This window comes from Lepisosteus platostomus, chromosome 2 (assembly GCF_059453375.1).
Source record: "Lepisosteus platostomus isolate fLepPlt1 chromosome 2, fLepPlt1.hap1, whole genome shotgun sequence".
Taxonomy (NCBI): Eukaryota; Metazoa; Chordata; class Actinopteri; order Semionotiformes; family Lepisosteidae; genus Lepisosteus; species Lepisosteus platostomus.
Window position 1 is genome coordinate 61,454,936 of NC_142612.1, and position 27,685 is coordinate 61,482,620.

At 42.1% G+C, this 27,685-nt stretch overlaps 2 protein-coding genes and 1 non-coding gene across 10 annotated transcripts in view; 2 read left to right on the plus strand and 1 right to left on the minus strand.

The window, feature by feature from the left end:
- The window catches only part of efhd1 (EF-hand domain family, member D1), a 14,079-nt gene extending 1,074 nt beyond the window's left edge, over positions 1 to 13,005 (plus strand). The window contains exons 2-4 of the mRNA XM_088611343.1: positions 7,181 to 7,328; positions 9,271 to 9,405; positions 11,137 to 13,005. Of these exons, the coding sequence (XP_088467469.1) occupies positions 7,181 to 7,328; positions 9,271 to 9,405; positions 11,137 to 11,271 (418 nt within the window). The 3' untranslated portion in view covers positions 11,272 to 13,005. The remainder of the gene's footprint in view (positions 1 to 7,180; positions 7,329 to 9,270; positions 9,406 to 11,136) is intronic.
- On the minus strand, positions 8,962 to 9,033 carry trnag-ucc (transfer RNA glycine (anticodon UCC)). The gene has a single exon. It is a non-coding gene; the product is annotated as a tRNA-Gly (tRNA).
- A 3,889-nt stretch (positions 13,006 to 16,894) lies between the features above and the next one.
- Positions 16,895 to 27,685, plus strand: part of gigyf2 (GRB10 interacting GYF protein 2) — a 61,555-nt gene continuing 50,764 nt past the window's right edge. For 7 of the 8 annotated variants that reach the window (XM_088611358.1, XM_088611409.1, XM_088611379.1 and 4 more), the window contains exons 1-2: positions 16,895 to 16,995; positions 26,496 to 26,552. In XM_088611358.1, the coding sequence (XP_088467484.1) occupies positions 26,515 to 26,552 (38 nt within the window). In that variant the 5' untranslated portion in view covers positions 16,895 to 16,995; positions 26,496 to 26,514. Of the gene's footprint in view, positions 16,996 to 24,298; positions 24,318 to 26,495; positions 26,553 to 27,685 lie in introns of those variants that run through there. The other variant, XM_088611369.1, reaches the window with a different exon arrangement.

Consider the following 27,685-nt stretch of genomic DNA (forward strand, 5'->3'; position numbering starts at 1 on the left):
TAATGAATCGCCGGGCTGCTGGACTAAATTTGCTTTCCAACGGGGGTTTCGCTGACCTCCCCAGTGTCAGACAAAATGTTCCCAGTCTCCGCATCTGAACCATTATCGTGCTAGTTTTCTTTTTCTAGGACAAGGGCTACTTTTTCGAACCCAACCCCCCTGTGACAGGCCCTGTTTCCAACCCCCCCCCTCGGTCTGACAATGGCATCTTTGTACCAGCTAGTGACTAGTGCTGAGAAAAAAGAAGCTGAGCCCGGTGTCTCTTAGCTCTCTTCTGCACTCTGTCCACATTCTCTACTTTCCCTCCCCGTCTCCATCTTCACCTTTTCAGCTTGTTCTCCCTCCCGGTTCATGTCTCCACTTTCTCTTTATCGCAATTCAGTGACTTCTGGTACAGTCACGTCATCACAGCTGCAACCCAAAAAGGTTCTTTCTACTCATCTGAGGAAATAGGCAGTGAAAAACAAAATGAATTATTCTGTTAGACTCGCAGAAGCTGTGGTATGACTCCCTGTTCCTCATTGCTATTGTGCTGTAAGAAACTTTGAAACTCCCAAATTCTGCTCCTATAATGGCTATTGGAAGTATTCACCCCTTTTGGACATTTTCACATTTTTCTGTGTTACAGTATAGAACCACAATGCATTTACTTGGAATTTCTTTGGTATTGATTGACATAAAACACTCTATAATATCGAAGTGAAATCAAAATTCTGCAGATCCTCCCAAATAAAATATAAATATAAAACAGAAAACTCAACAATATGACTTAACCCTCCGTAGGCTGTTGTGCAATAGCTCAAACACAGTGCCACCCCCCTCCCACCTAGAAATGCAAACTACTTGGTATGCAACTACTTTTTATGTATCAGGATTTATATATTCAATATTTGTATATAATTATGTGGAATACTTTAGCATGGGTGGTTTGTACAAGTATTGACTCCCTTTACTATGATGCACCTAAATTTGCTCTAGTGTAACCAAATGTCTTTGGAAGTCACATCATTTGTTGAATGGAGTGCCCTTGTGTGCAATTAGGGTGTTTCACATGAGATGAATATACCTGTCTGGGAAGTCCCACATTTAGTTAGTACAGCTCCCAGCAAACACTACATCATGAAGACAAAGGAACTTTAAAAGTAAATCTGGGATAGGGTTCTTGAAATGGTATAAGAACATTCCCAAGGCATTGTACTGTATATCCCCAAAAGCACAGTCAAGTCCATTCTAAAGAAATGTTAAAAAAAACTGTGAAACTGTGAAGAAGAGGTTGTTTCTAGGTGAGAAGAGCACTAGTCAGGGAGCCCACCAACAGGTCTGTGATCTCTCTAAAGGAATTACAGTTTTTCATGGCTGAGAGGGCAGAAATTGTGCATATCTCATCAATTTGGGCTTCATGGGCAAATGACAAAAAGTCACATCAAATCTCGATTACACTTTGCCAGAAGGCACATGGGCGACCAAGTGAAAGAAGATGTTATGGTTGACGAGACCAAAAGTGGCCCTTTTAGCTTCAATGGTAAGCACTCTGTTTGGCGCAAACGTAACAGTGAACAGCATCCTGAGGAGACCATCCCCACTGTGAAGCATGGTGGTGGCAGTATCATGTTAGGAGGAAGCTTTCGGCTTGGAAGACGTGTGAAGATGGAAGGAAAAATTAATATAGCAAAGTACAGAGGAATCCTGGAGGAAAACCTGATTCAATCTGCAGAGAGACATGGGATTTGGGAGAAGATTCATCTTCTGGAGTGACCCAGTCAAAGCCCGGACCTCGATCCAATCAAGAATTTGTGGCAGGAGTTGTAAATTGCTGTTCATCATCAGTTCCCATTATTCAAGAAGACTTATGGCTGTAATTTCTGCCAAAGTGCCTCTACCAAATATTGTCTGAAAGGGGGTGAATACTTATAAAATCCGTTATTATCCGTTGTATGTTTATAATTAATTCACAAGGACCTGTAGAATTATGGTTTCACATTGACATTAAAGAGTGTTTTCTGTCAAAGCCCCCAGTTAAATACATTATGATTCAATATTGTAACACAATAATAAAACGTAAAAAAGTCCAAGGTGGTGAATACTTTTGATAGCCACTGTATTGCATTTTACAAATTCTGGGACTTATGACTTCTGTACTCAGAATGAAGTAATGCAACTCCTATCTATATACTGTATGTCACTGCTGTCACATTTTCTGACCAGAGCTCTGACAATCACATGTTTAAGACTTTATTATTTATCAGTTGACCTGGAGCATAAATTCTCAGATAAAGAGCAGGGAATACAAAGAGAGGTTTCCCACTTAAACAAGTGGATTATAACAAGATGTCAGATTTGCTGCTGTATGGGCCTCAACAACACTCCTGCTCGAGAAAAGCAAAAATCACCAAAACAGACACCCTGTTAATAGGTCACTCATGAGAAGCTATCTGAGCCAGTAGACAGGCTCAGGGGTCAGTGTTTGATTGCCTGTTTTCTTGTGAAATTCAGGTAGCTCTCCAGGTCTCTTAACAAAACAGTAAGTAAGTAGTGCTTGGGTACATTCACTTGCAGACTAGTGTGTTGCACATAGTATCGCTGCCCCAGATTCCTAATCCCGCTGGAGCACACTGGACTTCAGGTGGTGACGTCAAGCCCGGCTTACTTTCTGACTTGCCTCCCAAAGTCTGAAGGATGTCAGCCTCGCGTTGTCACTGGGGCCTGTCAGGAGCTACAGTATGTGCTGTCTCTTCACTGCTATGCTCCTGGCCCATTCTGGTGACTCTGGTGTCACTGTAACACTACAGAAGCCAAGCATTTCATACTCTAACAAAAGTAACAAAACTGTTCAAATACGTATTACAACATCACTTCTTCATTTACTATCCATTCATCAATCCATCTTCTAACGGATTCATCCAATTCAGGGTCATGGGGGAGCTGGGGCCTACCCTGGCAGGCAATGGACACAAGGCGGGGTACAATCTGGACGGGACACCAGTCCATCGCAGGGCACACACAGACACAAACACACCCAACAGGGCCGGTTTTCCCCAAAAAAACAAATAACCTACTAATGGAATTTGAATCCACCCCACATTTTGACATCTTTTCAGGCTATTTACGATGTCAGTTGTGCATATGATGATTGTGATCATGTTCTGAGTAAAAATGTATTTCCATTTATTCTTACAAATAAAGAAAAAATATGTACTGTACTGACACATACTGTATACCTGTATATTATATCAACACATGCACCATACAAAGAAAGGACCCCCATCAATCTGCTTTTTTTTTGGTATTTTAATTACAATTTCTGGGGAGCAAGCCTGTACTTCCCAGAGGAATGTATATTTCCAATGGGCTTGAACGTGTATTGTTTGCGAACTCTCTCCCAAATCCGTTCTTCCAAAATTGGAATTCTCAAGGGCGGCCCTTCGGGACCTCACTTCAAAGGCCTGGAATGTCATCACATCAGACATGCCTGCAGAAGTGTGGTAGAAATGGGCCACGTTGGTTTAACCTCGTTTCCAGAAAAAAAGGGCACCCAGTTTTCAAACATGCACAAGACAAAGTGCATTCAAAAATAGGCCATTGAATTCCGAAGACAGCGGTGACGTGTTTGCCTGCTATTCTGGGCTTGCTGTGGGTTTAGCCCTCCGAGAACAATGTGCCTTCTCTGCTGGTGCGTCTGGCTCAGCTGTGGGTGTGGTAGAATGTGCCAGACGGGCAGAGGGCATGCCCTTGGCGGCTGCGCACCCACCCCACGGTCTTTCCCACTTGTGAACAAGGTCTTTGTGCCTCCCAGGTTTCCCAGCCATTTCTGACCTTCGAAGTTTTGACTCCAAAACTGGGTCACTGGCACGTGTCCTCCTAAAGCAAGACTGCGGTTTTCACGAAAAGGCACAAAAACAGCCTGCTTCTCAGATAGGGATTAGCAGGCTCACGGGCATGTATGTGGCAATTTCGAAAGAGAAGAAGTAAAGAAAATGGAGACAAAGAATTACAAGATGAAGGAGTTATTTGAAATATTTCTTGCTGTGTGTAATCTGTGTTTATTTTATGTTTACAGTGAGAGCTTTCCAATGCGTCCAACAAGAAGTCATAGCATCTCGAGACCAGGGCGCTGAGCCCGTGAAGGTCTGTGTCTTGGTGACCTTTGGCCTGGCTGCGTATGCGCAGTAGGGGGACAGTTGCCTGCAGTTGTTGCTGCAGCTGTCGAGCTCTGGACAGGAGCAGAACAAAGCTGCCCCAGTGCTTGGTACTGAGGGGCTGGGTGTTGCCGTTTTGAAAGGAAGGCTTTCTTCCATCCCCTCCACCAGCTGCTCTGAACTCACTGTCTCCCTCCCCACCCCACATACACACACCTTCAGCAACCCTGCCCTCATAACTGTGTGAAAGGAGCTATTTACACTCGAGCTCCTCAGCACTCCTTATGGCCCTGCTCGTCGTCCCCATGAGGGATCACATTCCCACAGTCCTCCTGGGCTAATCTGCACATGTCTGTTTACTTTATCTCCACGTCTGCCTGTCACTTGGGACCTGTGAAAAGTTACAAATGAGAGGAGGCCACTCTTATCATTATTCTTATTGTTTCGTTGGGATTCGCCAGTTGAGCTGAGCATCTCAGCCAGCCATTTCATGAAACGGAGAGCTGGACAAACAGCTTTCCTTTGATTCTTCACAGTGACGGAGTACAGCTGTGTACAACCTGATGTCCTGGGCGTCTTGGATAAGACTAGGCTCATGACAGAGGCTGAAGTACCCGCGGGTACAAACCCGCACTGAACCCCTCTCCCCTCATTGCAAACTCTGTGGCAAAGAAAAAATTAAACAGACCCCAGTCTGTGATCTCTTTTGTGCTTTGCTTTCTGAAAAGGGATAATACTGAGCCAACACCCCCTTTCTTTATATCTTTGTTGATTTTTGTTTTTGACTGTACTTTTTTTGGGGGGCGGGGGCAGTACTTCGAAGCTTCATACCTAAACTATATAATGGGGTGGCCCCCTAAATGTGTCCCCCAAAGGGATAGCACCAGCGGTGCCTGCGATAGCTGTGGCCCTGTCAGCTTACGAATGTTTGGCCTCCTTCAAACCAGCAGGCAGGTGAATAGGGCCATCACCGTGAAAACATTACGCTCTCCATTGTTAAAAGACACTTGGAAGAACTTTTTACAGTATGAGACAATCCTTTCTGCATCTAAACTCCTGTTTCTCCCACCACCAGACATTGTCAAACGTCCCAAGCCTGTAAAAAACATATCTCCCACATTGGCATAAAGCAGGATGTGCATGACGCGAGAGGTGGTCCACTTCGGCTTTGTCTAACATTTAACGTGGATTAAATGTGCTCCAGTATCTCTAATTGCATTATCACCCATCATCATCTGGCAGATTTGATCAACTACTAAGTGAGTAATAGGGAATTCTTTGGTCTGCGAAAACAGTGAGTTACTTCTCATGACCCACAACACCACAATACCAGTGGCTGCCAAACACGTCAATGTTCTGGATGTTCAGCAGTGATCTGCCTAGCCATCCCAGAAACCTTCAGCTGGCTGTCTGGCCACTCACTCACTCTACATTGCCATTGCTTTTGAAATGCCATGCATACAAAGAAGTGGATTGACGTTTCCCTCATTCGGATTGCTGGGGTAAGCACTAGGGTTCGAGGAGACCGTTTCACAGAGCCGAGATGTGAGAAATGACTCTGACATCTGACCATCTGCAGGTATGTCTTTGCCATCAATCCAGCATCAGATGAAGGAGGTCCTTATGTGAGACTGTGAGGGCCTGTCCTTTTTCACCTTCACCACTCATGACAGGCCAGACACTTAAACTGAAGGTCGTTTCAGTCAATGAATCTAATCGTAAGTTCTGATTCTTGCATTTGCTTCCTAGCAGAAATATGAGTGGGCCTTGAGAGTGTCTCCACTCGTGTGAACACTTGGTACGAGTTTCAGCATTTACAGGGATTTCGCTCATTTAGTGCTTAGGCACCAGAATTGGAAATGCTGCTGCTGTTTGTCATGTAGTACGTTCAGAATGGCTGTCACAGCACACAGACATGTCAGTCAGTGTTTCCTGCTGTCAGCTCCAGGCATCTTACAGCTTCTACCAGACTTGTCACCATTTACTCAGGGTTTGCCCTAGAATCTGGAAACCTTCTGTCTGAAGGTCCTCAGCTTCAGAGCTCCTAAAGGAGCACTAGTTTTCTCTCCTTCTGTGTCTGACTGAGGAAAACTAGAGGCAGTGACCCACAGAAAAGTAGGCATACAGACAGAAATAAGTCAACAAGGAAATGTGCATAATGTTTAGTGTCTGGCTGGACTTGTTGTTGATGATATCTTGCTTTTCTTCTGCCCTGGTTAGAAATAGAAACTAAACTAATGCTAATCTGGCCTGTCCTCATCCATGGTTTTGCATGTGAAACAATGCTTGCTGACATATTTAACCTCCTCTCTCTGGGTGGTGCCATGTTCTGCTTTGCCAAGACTGGAACTGTTTGGGCAGCGGTGTTATTGTTCACCAACACCTCAGGGGGACAAGAAACCATTTAGGACCCGGCCTTTGATTAAAGCCAAAAATGTCCTCTGAGTACTGAGACCTTTTTAAAAACATATTTATGAACTTGGGTGGCATGGTGATGTAGTGGTTAGCATTGTTAGCCTTACAATGCAGGGAAACTGGGTTAAATTCCAGGCCTGTGTGGAGTTTGTAAGTTCTCGCCGTGTTCACGTGAGTTTTCTCCTACAGTCCTTTGAAATGGTATTTCAGCCACATATGGTCTAATTTCATTGTGCCTTTTATTGGAAAGTACTACCTCCCCATTCCACCTTGTACTCGGTTTGTTCTTGTCCTATCTGTTCAGAACCACATAACTGCAGTTCACTGATCAAATTTAAATATCCTACCTTGGCATTGTTTTAGCACTTAGAGATTTAACATTTTATTTCAAAGCTGAAATAACAATATGTCTCAAGTGCAGCTGGTCATTTTCTGTGCTCAAACACCTGTTAACACCTACCTGTTTTGTTCAGAGCTCAGGATAAAGGGAGCCTCTACAGATGAGCCTTTCCTCATCTCAAGGTCCTCTCAGTGACAACACACTGTTTTCTCAGTATTGCTCTGGAGTCAGTGTGGATTGCTGGCTGGAAAACCTGCTTTTACAAGGGTTGTGTTTCCCCCCTGGTTAGGTATGACTCTGGGAAAGACGGCTTTATTGACCTGATGGAGCTGAAGATGATGATGGAGAAGCTGGGGGCACCTCAGACCCACCTGGGCCTGAAGAGCATGATCAAGGAGGTGGACGAGGACTTTGATGGCAAGCTGAGTTTCCGAGAGGTGAACTGGCACTGTTGTATACCTTTTTCAGAGCTCTGGGCTGGGCGGGAGGTGGAGGGATTAAGGGACAGCAGTTACAGTTCATTTGTTTTCTATTCCTGTCCTAACACAACACAGCACTTACTTTGTATGGAAGTTATTTTTTCAGGGTTGCTCAAGACATGTGATGCCTGTAGTTAACTATAAGAATATGATTATAAGCCAAAGCAACTTCAGATTAGCTGTCACTACAGAGTGACTTAAAAAGACTTGATTTCCCATATCCCCCGAAGGACAGGACATGAGGCGACTGTATGTAACACATCCTGAGTCTGTTGCAAGCCCTGGTGTGAACTTTGACCCTCTTATGACAGTCCTTTTTCTCCAATGGTACACTGAGCCTCCTAGATGCTAGGTATATCTTCCAGTGTCAGAGTTACTATCCTTATCAGACTTTTAGAAATATGAAGAAAATCAGGACCTCTCACAAAGCTGTAAAGATGTAGTTTCTTGTCTTTTCCCTGTAGTTTGTAAAATATTCTTTTAGGATGATATCCTCAGAGTTGGTTCACAAATCCGAAATTTCTGTTCTTGTCCAGTTATCTCATGTTTGGCTGTCTGCACTAATCCCTGCCTCCTTGATAAAAATGAGAAGAATTTGTTCTTGGCTGAGTCACAGCCCTCACAGCAGTTTTGTCTAATTGGTCCAATTAAGTCATTCAGAGCACAGCTGAAGCCCATATCGGATGCGTGCATCTGAATTGAAATTGAATGGCTCATAGCTGCCAGCCCTGGGTGTGTGAGTGCTGTCCTGTGCTCTTCCCAGATTCCAGCAGTACAGTACCAGTATGGAGGCACATTGCTCATGTAAACAGGTGGTCACTGCCTTCACTGCCCTCCCAGTCTCCCCCACATTGGCGGGTGACAGCTGCAGCTTAACAGAAGCACAAAGACTGTTTCCCCACTCTCTACTGGGTAACTCTGGTGCTGCCTCTCCATTTTCTCTCTGCATTCTCTGTCTAAACATCTAATGTAATAAAACTGCAGCCTGCTATTGTTTGAATGCATTATTTCTCAAGCATACTGTTACTTCTTTTTTTAATCTTTTTTGTATTGCTAGACATATATTGCTATCAACCCCACCCCAGCACACACACCGTCTACCCAAATGATTTCAGAACGTTAGTGATGTGTCTTAGAGGTGCTCCAGGGCCCGTTTCTGGATCTGTCCCCACAGGACACCTTCTTGATCAGAAGTGGTGATGGATAACGAAGACAAACTCGTGTGACTGAACCAGAGACTTCAGAACCAGTTCCTGGAGGGCTGTCATTTTAGTTCCAACAGCATTCAATGTTAATGTTAATGTTTCTTTATTAGCCCTATACAATTTCTTGCATTAGGAATTCGTCTTTTTGCATACCCCAGCTTATCTCCATGGAGACACAGACACACAGACAGGGAGAGAAGCTTGGGGTCAGAGCGCAGGGTCTGCCATTGTACGGTGCCCCTGGAGCAGACGGTTAAGGGCCTTGCTCAGGGGCCCAACGGAGTAGGATTCCTCTGCCGGCCGCGGGATTTTAACCGGCAACCTTCCAGTCACAGGCGCAGATTTTTAGCCACAGAGCCACCACTCCGCCCCAAGAAAACAATCGTTGCGTTGGCCGGGAATCGAACCCGGGTCAACTGCTTGGAAGGCAGCTATGCTCACCACTATACCACCAACGCGCCACTCACTATCTCCTATCTGTTTGCATTACTGGTGTTTAATAAACTGGGCAAAACGTGACTTAAACCGAGTGCCTCTCTCAGCTCCTCAGACGTGGAAGACTCCGACGGCCCTCCTGAGGTTAAGCCAGTCCAGAGGCTGATGGTGCCAGTCCCGTAGCTGAGGTGCGAGTGAAAGGCCAGACCAGTCCTCTGTATGTTTGTCACAGGCCGGTGCTGGCGCTTCTGTCTCCGCAGTTCCTCCTGATCTTCCAGAAGGCTGCGGCGGGGGAGCTGCAGGAGGACAGCGGCCTGCTGGCGCTGGCGAGGCTCTCCGAGATCGACGTCTCGGCGGAGGGCGTGCTGGGAGCGCGCGACTTCTTCGAAGCCAAGGTACCAGGGGGCAAGAAACTCCCTGTCCGGACAGTGCTAGCCACCCCCTGTCTACTTTAATCATGGTCAAAACCAAAAGACAACCTAGTGTGAAACCCTGTGTGAAGTATTGATATGATACTCAGACAAAGATACTCAGTATTTACTAATGTGTTCTTTAAAGTCTCTTAATTTGACTCGAGGCAACATCTGAAGCACAGTGTTTCAATCTGAAGAAGGTCTTTCTGAAACTGAAATAGTGATCTGCAGATGCTGGCTTTGGGCTTAAGCCAGAAAGGTGGAGTGATTTGGTCCCGTTTTCTCCTAAATAACTAACCCAGCAGCCTTGCAGGTTAGTTTAGGGAAGGGAGGGTTTATCTGGAAATCACTGATCAATGGTGAGTTTCGCCTTTGTGGGTTTTGGGGATTTATTCCTTGTGCAACAAAGGACAAAGCCAGTGTTAACTATTTCTTACAATTTTGAAATGGGGTTAGTAATACATTAACTGAATTCAGCTTTGAATTTTACTGTTGTGGCCTGTGCAGAATTCTACTACTGTTCATTGAAATCTATCATAATTTACAAAAGTCAAAAAAGTATTTTTTTTAATTTAGGGCGGCATTGCCCTCTAGTGGCAGAAAATAGTACTGCTGCACGGAAATCTAAACTAACGGTCACTTAGTTTTGGTCTCGTTTTATTAAGACCTGTATGAAATGTTTGTTTGGTTTTATCTGTTTTATTTTCAAATTCGAAATTTTGTCAGTTTTTAAAACCTTATGCTGACATTTTTATCCAGGAAGATAGAACTCGGTCCAAATTATGGCGACACGGTGCTGATTTTGTTTTTCTAAATTTATGTTCTAGTTTTGTTTTTAATAGACTAAGCATGTACACAGAAAACAAGTCAATGATAGTTACTATAATTTAGATGTCAAAACAATAGCCACGGATACTTTTAGGCACAGTTTCTTGGTCTAATCCCGGTCAGTTTTAGGGATATGATTGATTATATATAAATATAGCTTATAAATGTTAAAATGGTGGCCGTTTTAGCACCTCAGCTAATACAGGTTTTTTAAGGGGCTACACAATACCAGATTGAGCGTGGTCTATGTCATCAGTCAATCCGATGAGCTCCTTTGCAATTGGAGGAGGGTGTCGACTTGGCTATGATACCCTTGTTGCTCCGCTCTTCTTATCACTTTACACAAAGGATTGTGGGAGAATGAAACAAGCTACCCAGCCATGTTGCTGAAGTCAATACATTGATTTCTTTCAAGAAAGCTGAAGGAGATCCTCTGGTCAGTTAGCTAGATCACATAGGCTAGATGGGCTGAATGGCAGCTAAGACAGCAGGTGTTGGAGAACTCAGTGGGCAGGAGTTCTCACTGCCCTGCGTTAGTTTCAAAAGGTCGAGAACAGCAGGAAGAGTGCACTAATAACAGTGTGGAAAGGAAAAATAAAACATAATTTGTGTTCCATGTTGAATTAATTCAAAAAGTACTTTTCAGAGGTGCTGATAGTGACTCTGCGAACATCCGTAACAATGAGACTGGGCGGCTTGTTCCATACTCGTTCTAAATCCAGAATAAGTTTCCACCAGTGCCCCTCTGGTCGGTGTTTCACAGCTTGTATTTTCTCTAGTAATCCCTTAAATAAGTAACTTGGAACTGCAATGGTTTGCTCTTTAAACTTGTCCGGGCAGAGACGGGAAGGCCAACGTTGTGCGGTGCTGTGCTTTCCTGTCCAGGTGCAGGCTCTGGCCGCCGGCAGCAGGTTCGAGGCCGAGCTCCGGGAGGAGAAGGAGGAGAAGAGGCGGCAGGAGGCGGAGAAGAAGCAGCGCCGCGCCGCCTTCAGAGAGCTGCAGTCCGCCTTCAGCCCCTGAGCCCCGGCCCCCCGGGTCTCCTGGCCCTGAAGCGTCGGACCGGTGGAGCAGTGTCTGCTGGTCGTTCTCGGGGCTGCCTTGAGAGAAGAAGCCACTTCCACTCTGAAAGACGCCCCCTAGCTGCGGTGCTGCACACGCTGAGCTTGAGAGTAAAGAACCCCCTCTGTGCTTTTAAAGACTGAATACACCGTTAATGTGGGTGTAAGAAATTCAATTTTTTCCCCTATCTTATTCTAAATATTTAGGTGAGCATGGTGAATTAGTATAAACCACAACTGTTATTTCAGGGGTTCTTTATTCCCAAAACGGATGTGAAACTGTCATACAGGTGACCTGAGACTCCAGTACTTAGAGAAGTATTTTAAAAGCTTCACTGAACAAACTTGTGACAACATTAACGTATGGGAATAAGGTAAAATCTTTTATACGTTAGCACAGTGTAAGCAAGGAAATGATCACTTCAAATCTTTTTCTTAACATTACATAAAGCAGACTTTGTAGTTGTGAAAATACTGGTTAGTTGTAGCCTAATCTAGTCTAATGTTTTATTCCTTTATATTTATCGGACTAACACTGATGGTGAGACATTCAGTCATGGTTATAAAAAAGGGACCGATCTCTAAAGCAGAGGAGTAGTGTTCTGGCATTGAGCCCTCGTGATTCTAGCAGTGCTCAGCTCGCATGCTATATCTGAACTAAAAATATGCAAAATCTGGGGGATAAAATGTTTTAGTAAAAAGTTCAAGCTGATTAAGTATTGGTTATGTACATTTTCTTGTCAGACCAGTAGCATGGTAAGTTGCTGGAGATATTTGGGGAAGCCTGGGTTAGTGAAGGGGAGTTGTCAGTGTGGGTGTCCTCATGGTCAGGCTACTGGAGAGGTTTACTGTTTCTCCCATAGCTGGTGGGGTAATGAAGGGGTTTTGCTTAAACCAGTGGAGAGTAAATGATCCCCAACTTTTCATCAAGCTGCCTTTCTGCTTCTGGTTCGAACTGACGCATCCAGCTGACCATGAGTGACCATGTCTCTCTTCTATAAAATCAACAGGATGTAATACATCCGCTGACTTTTAAAACATGGGTTTCTACTCATCTCTGTTGTACATTATTTCAAGGAAATCATTTTAGAATTCTCCTGTGTAAAGACAGCCATCCCAAAGCTTTATAAAATAAACTGTATAAATGAAATGATGTTTAATAATGGGGAAAATGCCGTACGTTGCTCCAAAAAGATTTGTTCAGCTTGAACAAACTAAACCTCCAACTTAACAAAATCCATCTGCCCTTATTTTATGAAAATGAGTTGTCATGACACTGGTTAAAAGGAAAATTTGGAAACCTCTGAATCTTACAGAAATGTTTGAAAGGAACTGTTACAAACACAAAACATCTTGCACAGCCCTAGTTAACAATCCAGCATTTGTGGGCTAAAGTGTAGATAGTCTTATCTGAGAGAACAGATGGGTCTTTTAACAGTTGTCTTCTTCAGTTTTCTTTGCTGTTTTGGAGGATGTGATCCCAGCTGAGGACTTAATATTAAGAATATTTTAAGCTTTTATTATAGTAGATGTAATATTTATGATATTATAATGTTTGATTCAATAATCACACTGGGTGTTTCTCATGTTTAATTAATGACCAAGAAGTACTTATTTTTTAATGTTTGTGTAATAAAGCTGAAAAAAATAAATTAGACAATTGTATTTTTCTGAAATAAATGGAAATTTAGTTCTGTCTTCTGTATCCTCTTTACCTGGTCACATTACAGCTGCTTACTCTTTGCAAAAACATTGTGTTGGTTAACAGTGTTGGTTAAGCTTAATTCAACTGCACTTCCTACAGTCTGAACAGTCACATCCCAACCTTACTTTGGAGCTGAGGAAAATGTTCTGATAAATCAATATTTGCTGGTAAACAGAACCCCTAAACCAATTCAATATCTCTAAAAATCCCATTCAACAACTGAGTGCCCTGCCCACAGGAACATCTTGCAAAAGATAGCCTACAACAGTTTTTCATTGATGAATGCTGGGGAAAAATAGATTGTTTCCTGCTGTCTTGCTACTTCCAGAGGTTTTCTTCGATAGAACAGAAATCATAAGTAGTGTGTGGTGCCTCTTAAGGCTTCAGAGCTTTGGCCCAGGCAGAAACTCATATAAAGTAGCCCATGCAATGCCAACTGAAATGAACAAATAAATGAGGAGTTTCAACACTGGACCCTTAACAGAAATAATTGTAGATAACTCCAAGTTATCTACATTATTTCAGATATGAATAGAGAGCATTTGGCTTTTAAAAACTTGCATTCACATGTGAAACCTGCTGCCTGAAGCAGACAGACTAACACAGGAAATGACTTGATGGAGAAGTTTTCTTCTGTTTTTGAATTCTGCTCACCATGAAATGCCCAGATTAAAGTACAAGTTATGCAAGTTAAGCCCAACTAGTCCTTTTAGTGGTTAGCAACAAACTCAGGATCTCATCCAACCAGTACTTTTTGGCCAGCAGCCATATCACCCTGCAACTCACAACTGGCAACCCACTGAAGCTAAGCAGGTGTGAGCCTGGTCAGTACCTGGATGGGAGACCTCCTGGGAAAAAACTAAGGTTGCTGCTGGAAGAGGTGTTAGTGGGGTCAACAGGGGGCGCTCACCCTGTGGTCCACGTGGGTCCTAATGCCCCAGTATAGTGATGGGGACACTATACTGTAAACAGGTGCCGTCCTTTGGATGAGACGTAAAACCGAGGTCCTGACTCTCTGTGGTCATTAAAAATCCCAGGGTGTTTCTCGAAAAGAGTAGGGGTGTAACCCTACTCTTTTCGAGAAACACCCTGGGATTTTTCCAATTGGCCCTTACCAATCAATTGGCCCTTACCAATCATGGCCTCCTAATAATCCCCATCTATGAATTGGCTTCATTACTCTCTGCTCTCCTCCCCACTAATAGCTGATGTGTGGTGAGCGTTCTGGCGCACTATGGCTGCCGTCGCATCATCCAGGTGGATGCTGCACATTGGTGGTGGTGGACATTACCTGTAAAGCGCTTTGAGTGGAGTGTCCAGAAAAGCGCTATATAAGTGTAAGCAATTATTATTATTATTACTTGAAATAAGACAAAGCTTCAGCTTCAATTACATGACTGGGTAGCTTGTTCGAGATTCTTCCAACCCTTTGTGTAAAAAAATGCCTCCTTTCAGGTAGTTTTCACTTTCAACCTGTGGTTTGTGTTTTCCTATTTATACTGAAGACATTCATTTGCTAGACTTTGTCACTTAGCATGACATTCCTCTAAGACCTTCACAATAACTGGTTCCTCTTCTCTGGACTGATACCTTAACAGAAATACCATAATGACCATAGTGACTAATATTCAGTAATATTTCAGAGGTAAATGTAGGTACAGTTAGTTACAGCATACAGTACATTCCTGTACTGGAGCTACTGTATATTATTATGGTAAGCTCCATTAACCTCTGTGAGGTTATATCCTTTTTAAATCAGATTGTTTTTTTGCTTTGGGTTATTAACTTAAAAGAATTATCATTAGGGCTCTGAAGGTGTGTTAACTATTGTGGTCAGAGCACACAGCCTGATACAACATGAACTCTTTGATCAGCAAATGGAATATCCTTTCCAGTGGCTGCCCTCTGAAGGACATGTTCATGGAAGGGGACCTACAGGTACCTAATTCTAGTTCAAGGGATTGGGATACACTATCTGAGGGTATTCAAATATTTGAGAAATGTCTTTTATCCATCCTTCTTAGAAATGCTTTATCCAATTCAGAGTCACGGGGGGAGCCAGAGTCTAGCTCAGCAAGCAACGGGCACAAGGCAAAATACAGTACTTCCTGTATGGGAAGCCAGTCCATTGCAGGATACACACAGACACAAACATACACATACTCACACCTAGGCCAGTTTTCCCAGCAGGCAATTAACCTACAGTACCTGTGAGAGAAAACTGGAGCACTTGGTGAAAACCCATGCAAACACAGGGCAAACATACCAACTCCACACAGATAGCACCCCAGGTCTGAAATTAAAAGCAGGGCTCCATGCAGCACTGCAAAGCCGCAATGCCAACCACTGTGCCACCACGTCAAACACCTTTCAAGCATAGGAAATTGAAAAATGTTTATGCCCACAAAGCCCGGAACCTCTTTTCAACTTCTCTAATCTCATCTCTGCCAAGTCTGCAATTCGGCCAGTCTAAAAACAATTGATTTTCTGTGTTTGCTGTGAAACATTATTTAAACAAGGCATTGTGTTTTAAATAACAGTCTGTAACATTGTCAGGTTTTATGACAACTCTTCAAGCAATCCCTTATAATAAAGAATCAACTTACTGCATTGGAGTTTGAAGGTGATTATTAATATTGCTGTTCTCCTTAATTATATAATGTGAATTTCAGATTAAAACGTCCACTGGCAGAACAGTGAGCGCTGATCTATTAAATTATTTAATACATGATTAAGATGAGCAGGATAGCGTTCCCTTTGTCCCCCCCCCCCAAGACTAAATCCCACTTTAAATAAGGCAACTGAATAAATAATAACCAAATAATAAGACAATGATTTCCTTCTGATGGTTTACTCTCTCACAAAATAATTTGGATGAGTCTGGTCTGAGCTAAAAACTTTGACAACACACTTGGTCTGGATGACAATTTTATCCAATGTGACTTGTGTTGTAAGTACACACACAGTGAAGTGTATAAACACTAAGAAGCACTATATCCAATCGTCTGAGAAAAAAAGAACAAACAGGAAATGTTTGTAGTATAATGTGCAGTCACCATATTGTAGACCAAAAGGAGCCTGAGTAAAGATCTGTTTTGGATGTCTAGACGTAGCTCTGGTGACAATAGTTTAAAAAGCAGAGAGTCAGATCACATGATCTACATTTTGAGCAGTGGGCTCAGAGGAGACACCATAAGGATAATGATAGTGCAGTCCTGACGTTTGTGGATAGCTGATTCTGCCAAGAGAGGGGATTATGAGGCCAATATGAGAATAACCACAAAGTTCAGGAGCCCAAAATTGTAAGGTCTCTTCTAATCCACTCAGAGCCAAAGAACATTGATTCATTCATTGTGAATTTGTAAAAACAAATTGGTTGTAGTCCAGATCTCTCCCATTCTCACAAGAAACGAGAGATGGTTCCACTCCAAACTGGCACTTTTTAAAACAATCCAAGCATGATTTGATAACATGATGTTGGAAAATGGCACTAAGACAATGGTCTTGAGTTTAATGTCAAACACTTTCTGATTCAGGTATTTCATAATAATGAAATAAATAAGGCAACTATCTTTTCTGTAACATTTTCAACTAAGATGACTTTGTGAGAAATCCAACGTACACTGTTACCAAAAGTGAAACTTTAAAACACCATTATAAATACTGAAACTTCATGAATACGACTGAATTAGGAACCTTAATTTTTATATAAAAAATTGTTTTAACACGAACATGCAGCCTCTAAAAGGGATTTTTTTTGTCTGTAGTACAGCAGTGCACTAAAAGTGATGAAATCCTACGGTCTCCTTGAGACGTGGTAATTGAACATAGCGAAAGAGCGTCTATGGTTGATAATCCCAAACCATCCGGGTCCCTAGTGGGTTATATGTGATCATGTGACCTGAACTCAGCCATCTTGTTGTGGAAACGAAGGGAGACAGAGAGCTCGCATAGATACCCTGCACTGTTAGTAAAGCAGAGGTAAGACAGCGCGGTGGAAATTGTAGCTGTTGTTATTAAATAAACCTAGACGATTAAAATGAACATGTCACTATCGTCTTGATCCCTGTCCCCAGTTGATCGGAAGCAATTTGCTCCGGTTTCGGGACCCGCATGGTTGAGTGGCCGTGTATCTGCGGGCTCGAGTGTGGTAGGGGTGCCGTGTCGGGGCTGACTTCAGGCGCCCTTGAACGGCAGGAAAACGGGGTGTGGCGGCAGGCTGCTAGGCCGCACGGAGGGTTCAGGAGAGGGATAGCGAGGGGAGGGGAGGGGGTCGGTTAGGGATTAACTGGCGTGTCAGTGTACTTTCATACAGTTGGGGACTATCTGTTTGTCTCGTTTCGAAGTGTCTTTTGCTCGTGGTATTTTGTGGTCGATGAAGGTGGTCGGACTGGTGTTGTTTGTGAGGCTGGGGGAGGAAAGTCCTGACGAAAAAGTTGTGACAGTTTGCCCACAGAGCACACAATGCCTCCACGAATTCCAGTAGCTGCTCTGGATTCTGCAATGACAAGACAGTTTGAAACTGCAGTTTGCACTGGAGCGCTTTTCCAGGTGGCCTACCGGGGCACCCCGACGCCTGAGCTGGAAACTTTAAAATACCCACTTTTATTCGTACCCACTCTTCTCGAGTCGTTTCTTTATTAAGCAGCTGGTCCTTTAGGCTTTCATCCTCTGATGCATTATGGTGATGTCGAATGTGGTTCGAGGGATGACTCCCGTTTGCATACAGTGTAGAAATAAATGCTGTGTTTTTAAATACTTTTTTTTCCTTACGCGAGTGAGAATCTCGGATTTTTCTGAACGCAGCACAAGTTTCCCATGCGGATATTTTCGCGAGGCTTTCTGTCAGCCGTGCCCTGATGTACGTGCACCCTGTAAAAGTATTTGGTAGTTTTGTCTCTTCTGAACTTTACCGGGAAGCTGATTTTTTTTTACCACCTAGCGTTTTAACTGTGTAGGCATCACCTCGCTCTGAGCAAGTCTTTTTGAGTTTTTGACTTCAGCTTTAAATTGCGACTTTCAAATCGTTGACTGTTAAAATTTAAAAGTAGATTTAAAAATCTACAGCTGGTGACTCATCAGTGATGTTTTTCATATAGAAAGGTGAAGCAATAATAGGGTTACAACTTGTCTGTTCCATGAGGTCATTTACAGCCACGCATCTCAACCGCGTGGGCTCTCAAAGACCTGCATTAGGTTATTTAACTGCCAGGACAGGACTGTCAGATATACTGAAAGAACATTTGTTTACTGAGTGGGTTTACGGAGCATTAGAGAATTATTGCAGAGTGCTGCACTTTGTGGTGCTCTCTGTCTCATGCAAGGTGGAGATAATGTGTGGATGTGCTTAGCAGTCCAGGTCTGCGGGGTTCCCAGTATAGAATCTGTATCTGAGGGTTTAAGCCAAGGACTGTGTTGAGGACAGCTCACCTGTGCTTATTGGGGGCAGGTGAAGTCTGGGGACTGGCAGGGGCCCGGCTGGGAGTGGGAAGCCTTTGACCTTTTTCATATTTGCACTGCTGGGAATGTGTGAGCTGAAGCTTGGGCAGCATCTTCTGTTAAAATGCAGGCACGTTGGGCAGCCAAACATTGGCACGGGCAGGCAGGCATTCCTTCTAGAGAAAACGTATCGAGTTATAGTTTACCTTGCAGAAGCGTCCCATTACTGTCTGGGACTGCCCAGCAGATTCTGTGCCAAGAATGGGCTGTGATCTTCTATATCAAGGCTGCGGAGTGTGTAGGTACATTTCTGCCTTGATAAAGGAGAGGAGCTGCACCACAGAGTATTCTCATTAATTTATTTACATATGCAACATCTGTCTCTTTTGTAACTGTTTCTATATGTATACACACTTAAAACACTTAAGCCGTTGTACCTCTTTATGGCCTGATCTTGTCAGATCTCAGAAGGCAGAGTGGTCAGTAGAGATCCTTATGGGAATCGATGTTGCTGCTGCAGGTGGTGTCAGTGGGCCAGTAGGTGGCACTTTTTTCTTTGAACCAGTGTTTTGCAAATCATCGTCTCAGGGCACACCAGTCTCCTGACAGTCCTACACCTCCCCTTTATCTGCTGTGTATTGGGGCTTCAATGTGTCACCTAAGTGGCGGACAAAGGGACCCGTTTCATATATATAAACCAATATGGGATCCTTTATGATCAAAAGCGCTATATAAATGCAATTGTTTTGTCTCTTATATCATTCTGGAGCATATTGTGTGGGGATTCAGAAAGACTCGTATGTGCAAAAACATCAAAAAGGTGCTTATCTATTAATAGGTGACTCTGTTTCTGTCAAGGCGGAGGGCAAGGCTGTTTGTCTCTCAGGTGTCATTAAATCAATGAATGACACCCTTACCAAATATTCTTTTCTTTGCGTTTGACTGACAGGGCATGTGATTGGACTGAACTTATTGATTGTCACCGGTTACAGGGGCTCAAAAGAGTCCTGTATTATGTTTCATCACTACTTCGCCGAGGCTGGAATGAGAAATTTGTGCACCTGCTGCCCTTCCTTGCATGTGGATTCAAATTCTGATTTCTTAAGTTTAGGAACCTTATGGTGATCACGCATGAGTCCCTACTTGTGATTAGTCTATAAAGAATATGTTCTGGAAGTTTATCAAATGAAACCTGTAGACTAAGAACTTTTTTTTTTCAGTGGGTAATCCGCCCACTCTTTGGTAATTGCATTAGTTAGGCAGACTGCCCACAGTTTGTCCACAGTGAACAATTGGGACCAGTGTTGTGTTGTGTTCCTGTACACTGTGTGTGTTCTTGGAGGTCCTTTCAGAAGTCTAAAAAGGACGTGTTTTCATAAAGTTGCTGATTTAAAATGATTTTATCTCTTTAACATTGCAATGAATGTTGGCATTCACACAAGGCATATTTACAGCGTAGGCAGTGTGGTAGTCTTTTACTGCAAATCTCTTACCTTCCAAATTTGAACAAATTCTAAAAACAGAAACAAGCAGATTCACTCCCCCATATACAGACACTCATTTTCTGTTCTTTTTTTTAAGACGAGAGTAAATGTGGAGAAACTAATTATTAGTGTCTGCCTTCTCCTGTAAGATTCAGAAAATGAGAAATCAAAACACAAGTGAAGCAATTATAAGGCCAGAGTTGCCCTTTGGTTACAGTGGTAACTGATACACGGGCTATCCAGAAGCCATTTTTGTTTCATAAGTACACATTATACAATTTTTACAACAGGCAGCGGGGTCAGACTCATCACCTGATTGGTCAAGTTATTTTACTCCCAGTGGTTCCTCTATAGGCAGCACAGTGAAGCAGCGGTTTGCATTACTGCCTGGCAGTGCTGGGGTCCTAGGTTCCTATGTGGAGTTTGTTTTCCCTGTGTTTGTGTGGGTTTCCTCTGCTTTGTTTTTCTCCCCCATTCTAAAACAAGTTAATTGTGGAAGGTTAGGTAAATTGGTTTCTGGGGAAAACTGGCCCTGGTGTGAGTGAACTCGTGTCTGAGTGTGCCCTGTGATAGACTGGCGCCGCGACCAGGGTGTACCCTGCCTTGCCCTCCCTGCTTGCTGAGATAGGGTCGCAGGGGAGCCGGAGCCTAAGTGGAAGAAGTGGTTAATAATTGTTGGGTGGCTGGATGGTTCCTCTCCTTTCATCTATAAAAACCTGTAGTATCTTTAGTCAAGCTCTTTATTAGCAGGGTGCTCAAACAACACTTTTGCAGGTGTTATACATTTCTGTACTTAAAATCGTAAGACCTTCATAAGGTACAGAACCTTCCTTTAGATTTTAAATTCTGCTAATGTAATTTACAGGCTTACAATCAACTATATGTATAACTATCATCACTTTACATCTCCACCCTGTGTTCTGCTCAAAGAATCTTATTAGGTATCTTTTCCCATTAAAATTAGTTGCTTTTATATCAGAGTTTTTTTGCTCCAAACTGAGCTTATCGTTATGGATGAGTGGGATCCCCCCGGAAAGGAAAACCCAATGGATTTTTCCATCAGGAACAGTGCTCAAAAAGTGAGACGTTGAGGTGTGTTTGAGTGTGTGCACACGAGAACCCCACTCTTACCCAGGGGACTAAGCAGCTGCTGTACACACCCCATAAGAACATAGAGCTGACTTAAAACCAAAGGTGTTGGCTACAAAAATGGAAATACCCAGGTAAATTAGGCACAGCAAATATATTGAAAGCAGGGGCATCTGCACAAGGTTGAAAAGAGAGGTGGTTGTTGGAGCATTTTTGGCTTCAGAAGCTTCAGTGACCAAGAAAGCTGAAAATTCTGATGTTTCATGAGCCTAAAATGATACCAGGTGTGAGTTCATTAACTTTGTTATAGAAGGATATTGCTGTCTTCATCCTGCAGAAAACACCATTATATATATATCACTATAGAGTGAGCATTTTAGTTGAGAGGAGTTTTACCTGGTCATTCAGATCATTTTGTTTTTCCCATGCTAGTAAGTCTTTTCACTTCTGACTTGAACATTATAGCTGTTGTTAATGAAAATGAAAAACTTTTGAAATGTTCTGCTTTTTCTTGTGGAGTTATGTTTGACCATTCAGCAATCCAGCATTTTAAAAGAGCAAGACTTGTTCACATGAGTACAGATTACATCCACCTGACCCAAAGCATAAACGTCAGACTCGGAAGTGAGGTCAGTTGCTGAAGTCTGTACAGTGATGAGATGAACTCGGGTGAAGCTGTTTTGATTTTGATTCAGTCGGGTCTGCTGCCCCAGGTCAGAATGGACCAAGGAGGTTTCATCTGAAAGGAGTGAGGCAAAGTACTGAAAAGAAATGGGATTTTTTTCCATCTTCCACTGATGCAAACACTGATATGATTTATTTCAATAACACATCAGGCTGTCCAGACTGTCAAGTTTTGGGGGGACCATAAGTTGTTCAAATTGTACCCAATGTAAAATATAATACAAAATTAAAAATGATTTTATTCTGGAACAGAAGTATAGAGTGACAGGTTCATTCTTTTGCTTTTTGCTAGAAACATAAATTTAATTTTATTAATGTTGATGTTAATGTTGATTTAAGAAGTAGTGATAAAACTGTAAAATGATTAAGCTTATCTCTGTACGTGTTACAAATTAGCCGAAATCTGACCTTGGCATTTGTTTAAAGACTACCAAAATCAGTGCCTTTTATTATTACACTCTTTTTAATACTTTAGGAATTCATATAATACAAACTCTTGATGGGTGCAGCTGTTTTGTCATGTTACATTTACCAAACAATTGTGTGAAACGGTTGAACTTTTTGTTTGGTGCTGTTTGTATTTGATTCATGAAAGCGATAATTGAGTGCTCAGTGGCAGCCCGCAAGCTCTACACCTGGTTATGTGCCACCTCCTTCTTCCACGGCAGTGAGATTCATTCCCCTCTTAATCAGTGTTCTCAGTAAAGTGCTGATTCGCTTCAGTGGGATGTTTGTGGGAAATCTGAGTGACAGGCTGGTTCATAACGTAAACCTTCACCTTTTTAATGTTGACCTTTTCTTAATGTTTAGTTTACCCTTGATGAGCTTTACTCTAAAGTAGTACTTCCTTGAAGGCTGTTTTTTTATCCTACTTTTCTGCTAATCTGGAATTAACCAGTCATTAACATGCAGCCCAATGTCTGTCCACATGCATCATTTCCCCTACATTGTTTGCCACACATTTAATTCTTGCAGAAGAGCAACAAATGGAAGGAAAACTGGGTTAAGCTTAATTTTCCTTAGACATAAAAAGGGTGAGATTTGACCTTAATGGGATTGGGAAATTAAAATAAGTTAACTTGTATAGTGTTCTTAAAAAAAACAGATAGGATTCAAAAGCCTTTGCTGTCTTACAATCAGACATTTGTTTTCAGAAATGTAAAGGCACTTTTATCTTTGCATTAAGTGTTTTTTCCCCGAAAGAGCTCACAGTTACTTTTATTGTAGGTTAAAAAAGTATCACAACAGTGGATCATGTGCATATTGTGATTAGAGTAATAGTTTTTGTTGCATGGTAACTTAACAATCTGACACAGTTCAAGTAGGCAGCTGTGTCAGCATGCGTAGGCTGCAAAGGAACAAGTAAAGGTTTCTTCTAAGAGAAGAAAAGAAAGGCTGTGGAGCCTTTTTCAGGTGTGATGAAGAAGGCTCCCCATCTCCACATTTCCTCACACGCCTGAAGCAGGCCCCACAGCCAAAACAGTGTTTCTTCTCTTTTCAGCATGGTAACCCTTGCTTGTTCCTTTGCAACTTAAACATCTTGAATAAATTCTGTTATAGGGAGATGGAAAAGGATGAAGGCTTCCCCCCCCCCCACTTTCAGTCCTTTTAAATGGCAACAAGGTTATCCTGTTTCATATTCTAAAGGAATATGAAAACAGTCACATTTTGTTGGAAGTAGGCCTGTTATCTTCATGTTCTGGGAAATGAGGAAATGTAGTAGCTGAAGCTATTTGGATCTCGGAAGGAGTGAAGTTTGCATGGTATATCAGGGAATTGTGTGTTTTCGTGTCGTCTTGTAACCAGCTGACCTATTTTATTTTGTACAGGTGGCTGAGCTGTGAAGACCTGTCTGGTAGTGGGGGGCTTGTCTTGATTTTTTCGTTACATTTTCTTTTAATCTTGTGTAGTAAAGATACAGAGATAAAATCCACAGTGACTGTTAAATGTTTCAGGAAAAAGTTGCCCTGCTGGTGATGCAGTCATCCTCATTGTTGCTCCGACTTTTTATTTTGTACAGTACTAAATAGCGTTCAGTCCTTGGAGTAGTGTTTGGAGGGGACATGGAACAACTTTTAGCTTTCAGTTACTTTGAGTAGTAAGTTAAACGGGTATAAATTGGCTTATTGCTTGTATGTTTACAGTGCACATAATACCATAATAAATTGATTGAAATCAAAAGTTTCTGAAACAAAGATATTCACGTGGGTGAAAAGCCAGGCCTTACATGTTAGTCTCTGCTCTCTCGAGGATGAAAACATAGTTATCTTTCAGTGGTAGCAGACAAATTAGTAGTAGGAGGCTCCATTTAGGAGCTTGGTCACTTTGACACACTGTCCCGAGACCAACTGAGCCAGGGCACTGCAAGGGGAATCCTCTCGTTGACTCGGTTGGGACAGGCATGTCAGAACATTGTTCCTAATTGGGTAAGTCAGTTCTGATTTCCTAAAATAGCTGCCGAGACTGAAACTCCAGCCACGGTGTGGAGGGCTGGGGGACCGCCCTGCTTTTGGCACATTGGATAGGGAGAAGGATCCCACTGGGAAGCACGAGTACACTGTGGAGACCGGAAGATCCAGATTATAAACTCCATACATATTTCAGCAGGTAACTGAACGGGTAGGGGATTCCGGATGCATTGGAGGGACTTGCTTTGTGAACACATTCTTTATAATCTTTTTTTTTAGCCAGTTTTCTAGAGGGAATGAGCTGTCAACAAATTGACAGAAGCACCAAGATGTAGTGTAGGGTGGTGTACACACAGTTTATAAACTGCTCAAGGGAATATAACTTACAGTACAAGGTACAGAAATTGCAATATCATGAAAAAAGCCAATACAACATGAAGCACAAGAATGACAGGATTTGTATTGAATAAATACCGAATTTGAAATGAACTCACCTGTTCAGACTTTGAGGAGGGTCTGGAAGGCAGTCAGAAGTGTGGCAGTTCACCTTGGCAGCGGTTCTGTGGTTCTGTGACCTGTGCGATTGACTTACAGAATATTTAGCGAGTGACATGTCCAGCAGTATGGGTTTTGTCAAGGTATATTGGCTGAAGACTTTGAAATAGAGCATGAATATGTGGAAAGTGGACATATTTTGGATAATGCAGTATCTTCGTGTAGATAGTGTGGATTTATTTTGACAGGGCATTCATGTTTGTCATACGTACCCGAATACGATGAAATGCTTACTTGTGTGTTGACCTCACATGACAAATGATGTAATATAACAATGACAGAAAATGACATACAAATGACACCACAATTCCTGGAGACAGGAACATGGTAGCAGCTACAGTATAGTTTTAACCAGCATTTAGATATCAGTGGTGTGCAGAATTCAAGAAGTGGCAATATCTTGAGTTCAGTGCAAAAACAGGAGTGTAAGTGGGGGTTGGGATGTAAGAGGTGGAGTTTAGGAGTCTTCTGGCTCTGAGGTTTCTTTGAACCTAGGTGTCCGGGCTTTTATACTGCCAGAAGGAAGAAGAGAAAAAAGTACAGTCCTAGGGTAGTTTTGGGCCTTGATTATATTACTTGCGATTCTGAGGCAGCGTGTAGTGAAGATGGTATACATAAAAGGGAGTAGTTCAGGTGGGTAGCTGCGTCAGCATGCGTAGGCTGCAAAGGAACAAGTAATAGGTTTATTCCAAGCTGAAAAAAAGAAGAAAGAGAACACAACTTCTTCAGGCTCCACGGCTGAAACGTTGTGTTCTCTTTCTTCTTTTTTTCAGCATGGAATAAACCTATTACTTGTTCCTTTACATAAAAGGGAGTTCTATGTCAGTGATGGCCTCAGCTGTCTTCACCACCTTCTGTAGTTTTTTTTTTTTACGTCATGAGCTGAGCTATTGCCCTTCCACACTGTACCAAATACTTTCTGTAGTGCATCTGTAGAAATATCTGAGTGTTTGTGAAGACTTAACAAATCTCATGAGTCTACAGAGAAAGTGTTTCTCTTCACCATTCTATAGTCCAGCAGATTAAGGAATTTCAAAATATTGAGGAAGAATAGGAAAAGAGGGTAAAAATGGGTATTGTTAGTCAAGGTTTAATGTATTTTGAATTGCATTTATTCTGTTTATTCTATGCTTTGTGAATGTGAGCCTTAAGAAAGCTTTTGTTTTCTTGTATTTGATCTTGCTTAGAATAAGATGTGTATTTGGAATCGGGAACCTGCACATCCTCAGCTGTTGCCAAGTTGTAAACAGTTCTCATACCTAAATACTTTGTAGTACGGATATAACTCAGTGTAATTGCTGTTTATCAGATTAATTTTGCAATGTTATATTGATTTCTGAATATCAATCTAACCATTTAGATCAAACAAAGCCAAGTTGTTTGCAGTCTTACTTTGCAGCAGTAGTATTTACCGTGGTAAATATTAATTCATATACTACAGTCTAGTAATTTCTGAAGTGGTTGTGTTTACTAGTATTAACATGTCTATTTATAAATGTGCAAGAGCTGCAGCTATTAGGGAAACCTTACCTTGTAAAAAAGTACAGAAGGAAAGTTGCGGTATTGTTAAATAAGATCTGAAGTGACCTATAAAAAATATGTTGTGCATTCCTTGGACAAAGTGTCTTATTGTATTATTGGATTGAAAGTTAATTACCACAGTCAGTCTCGGGTCCTTTCATTTTTTCTTATTTGACTGGATATTTAAAATGAGAGGGATTCATTTGGTTATAACTTTATCTGAAGTTGCAGTTGTAACTTGATTGTGTTATGTTGATTTCACTGTTCAAAAATGGTGACTGTTTCTTTTTCCTCCCATTAGAATTCCAAGAAATAATATAATGGCAGAAACCCAGACACTTAACTTTGGACCAGAATGGTAAGTGGATTTTGATGTGATTTAATCTGTTCCTGAATGCTGAATATTTCCTCAAATTAAATGAGACATGTTCAGAATATTTAGCTTAATGATATCACACACCATTTGCAGACAACACAGTGGAATATCATGGCGTATTTCAAAGGTTTGTGGATGAGGTAGGTCTCCTTAAGGTCCAGTGTTTCGGAGTGAACTAAAACGCAAGCATGTTCAGTCAGGGTGGTGTTACTTTTACACTGCAGTGTTTAATTTTGTATGAATAATTTAATTAGCCGCCTGTTCTTTGGGAACTTTCATGTAGGTGCAAGTCAAACACATGCTCTCCATACAGCTGAGTGTAGGTTTTGCAGTCACATTTTGATACTTTGTTTAACACGTAGGAAGAATCAGGAATGGGAACATCAGAGACCTTTCTTATCCCCAAGTGCTGATCTTTCCCAGTCTGTTCCCAAGCCACTGTACACGGGGTGATTTTGTCATTAGAGGTTTTAGCATACATGGGGCATCACAGTGTATTTTAGTGATACATTATTCATTTTAATTTGTGTAGAGGTAATCACGGCACTACCCACAAAAGATTCTAGATTGTCTTTCCCAACCTTTTTAGTACAAAGGACCAGATCCCCAGAGCCCTCCTCCTTTGAGAGCCTAGTTAGGCTTGTTGTATTTCATTTTCTAGCTGTGCTGAACTAATTTTCTTAAGTGTTTGTACTAGCACATTTTGAAAATTAGAATGTGGAATGAACTCTTCCAGCCTAATTTCAATTTAGCAATTATTCAAATATTGAAACACAACAAACAGTACAGTACAACACATAAATATCTATACCTATATAGGTATTTGCACAGTTGAAGACACAAAGTGAGCTGACCAAGCTTCAAAGGAAAATAAGGTGCCTGTTTGCCTTCAATTAATCAAATCTTTAAATTTGTTTTATGCAGTAATTTATTTTACCTATGGGATCCTTCAAAGCCAATCTTGCGATCTTGTCACTCTTGAGTCAAAGGTGTCTCCAATAAAACGTAACCTGAAGTCCCTGAAAACCCTAACTGGTGTAAAAACAATGTGCACCACTAGATGTGCTGTCATAGTAGTAGTGTGGAATTCTAAATATTTGTCTGGGCCAAAAGAA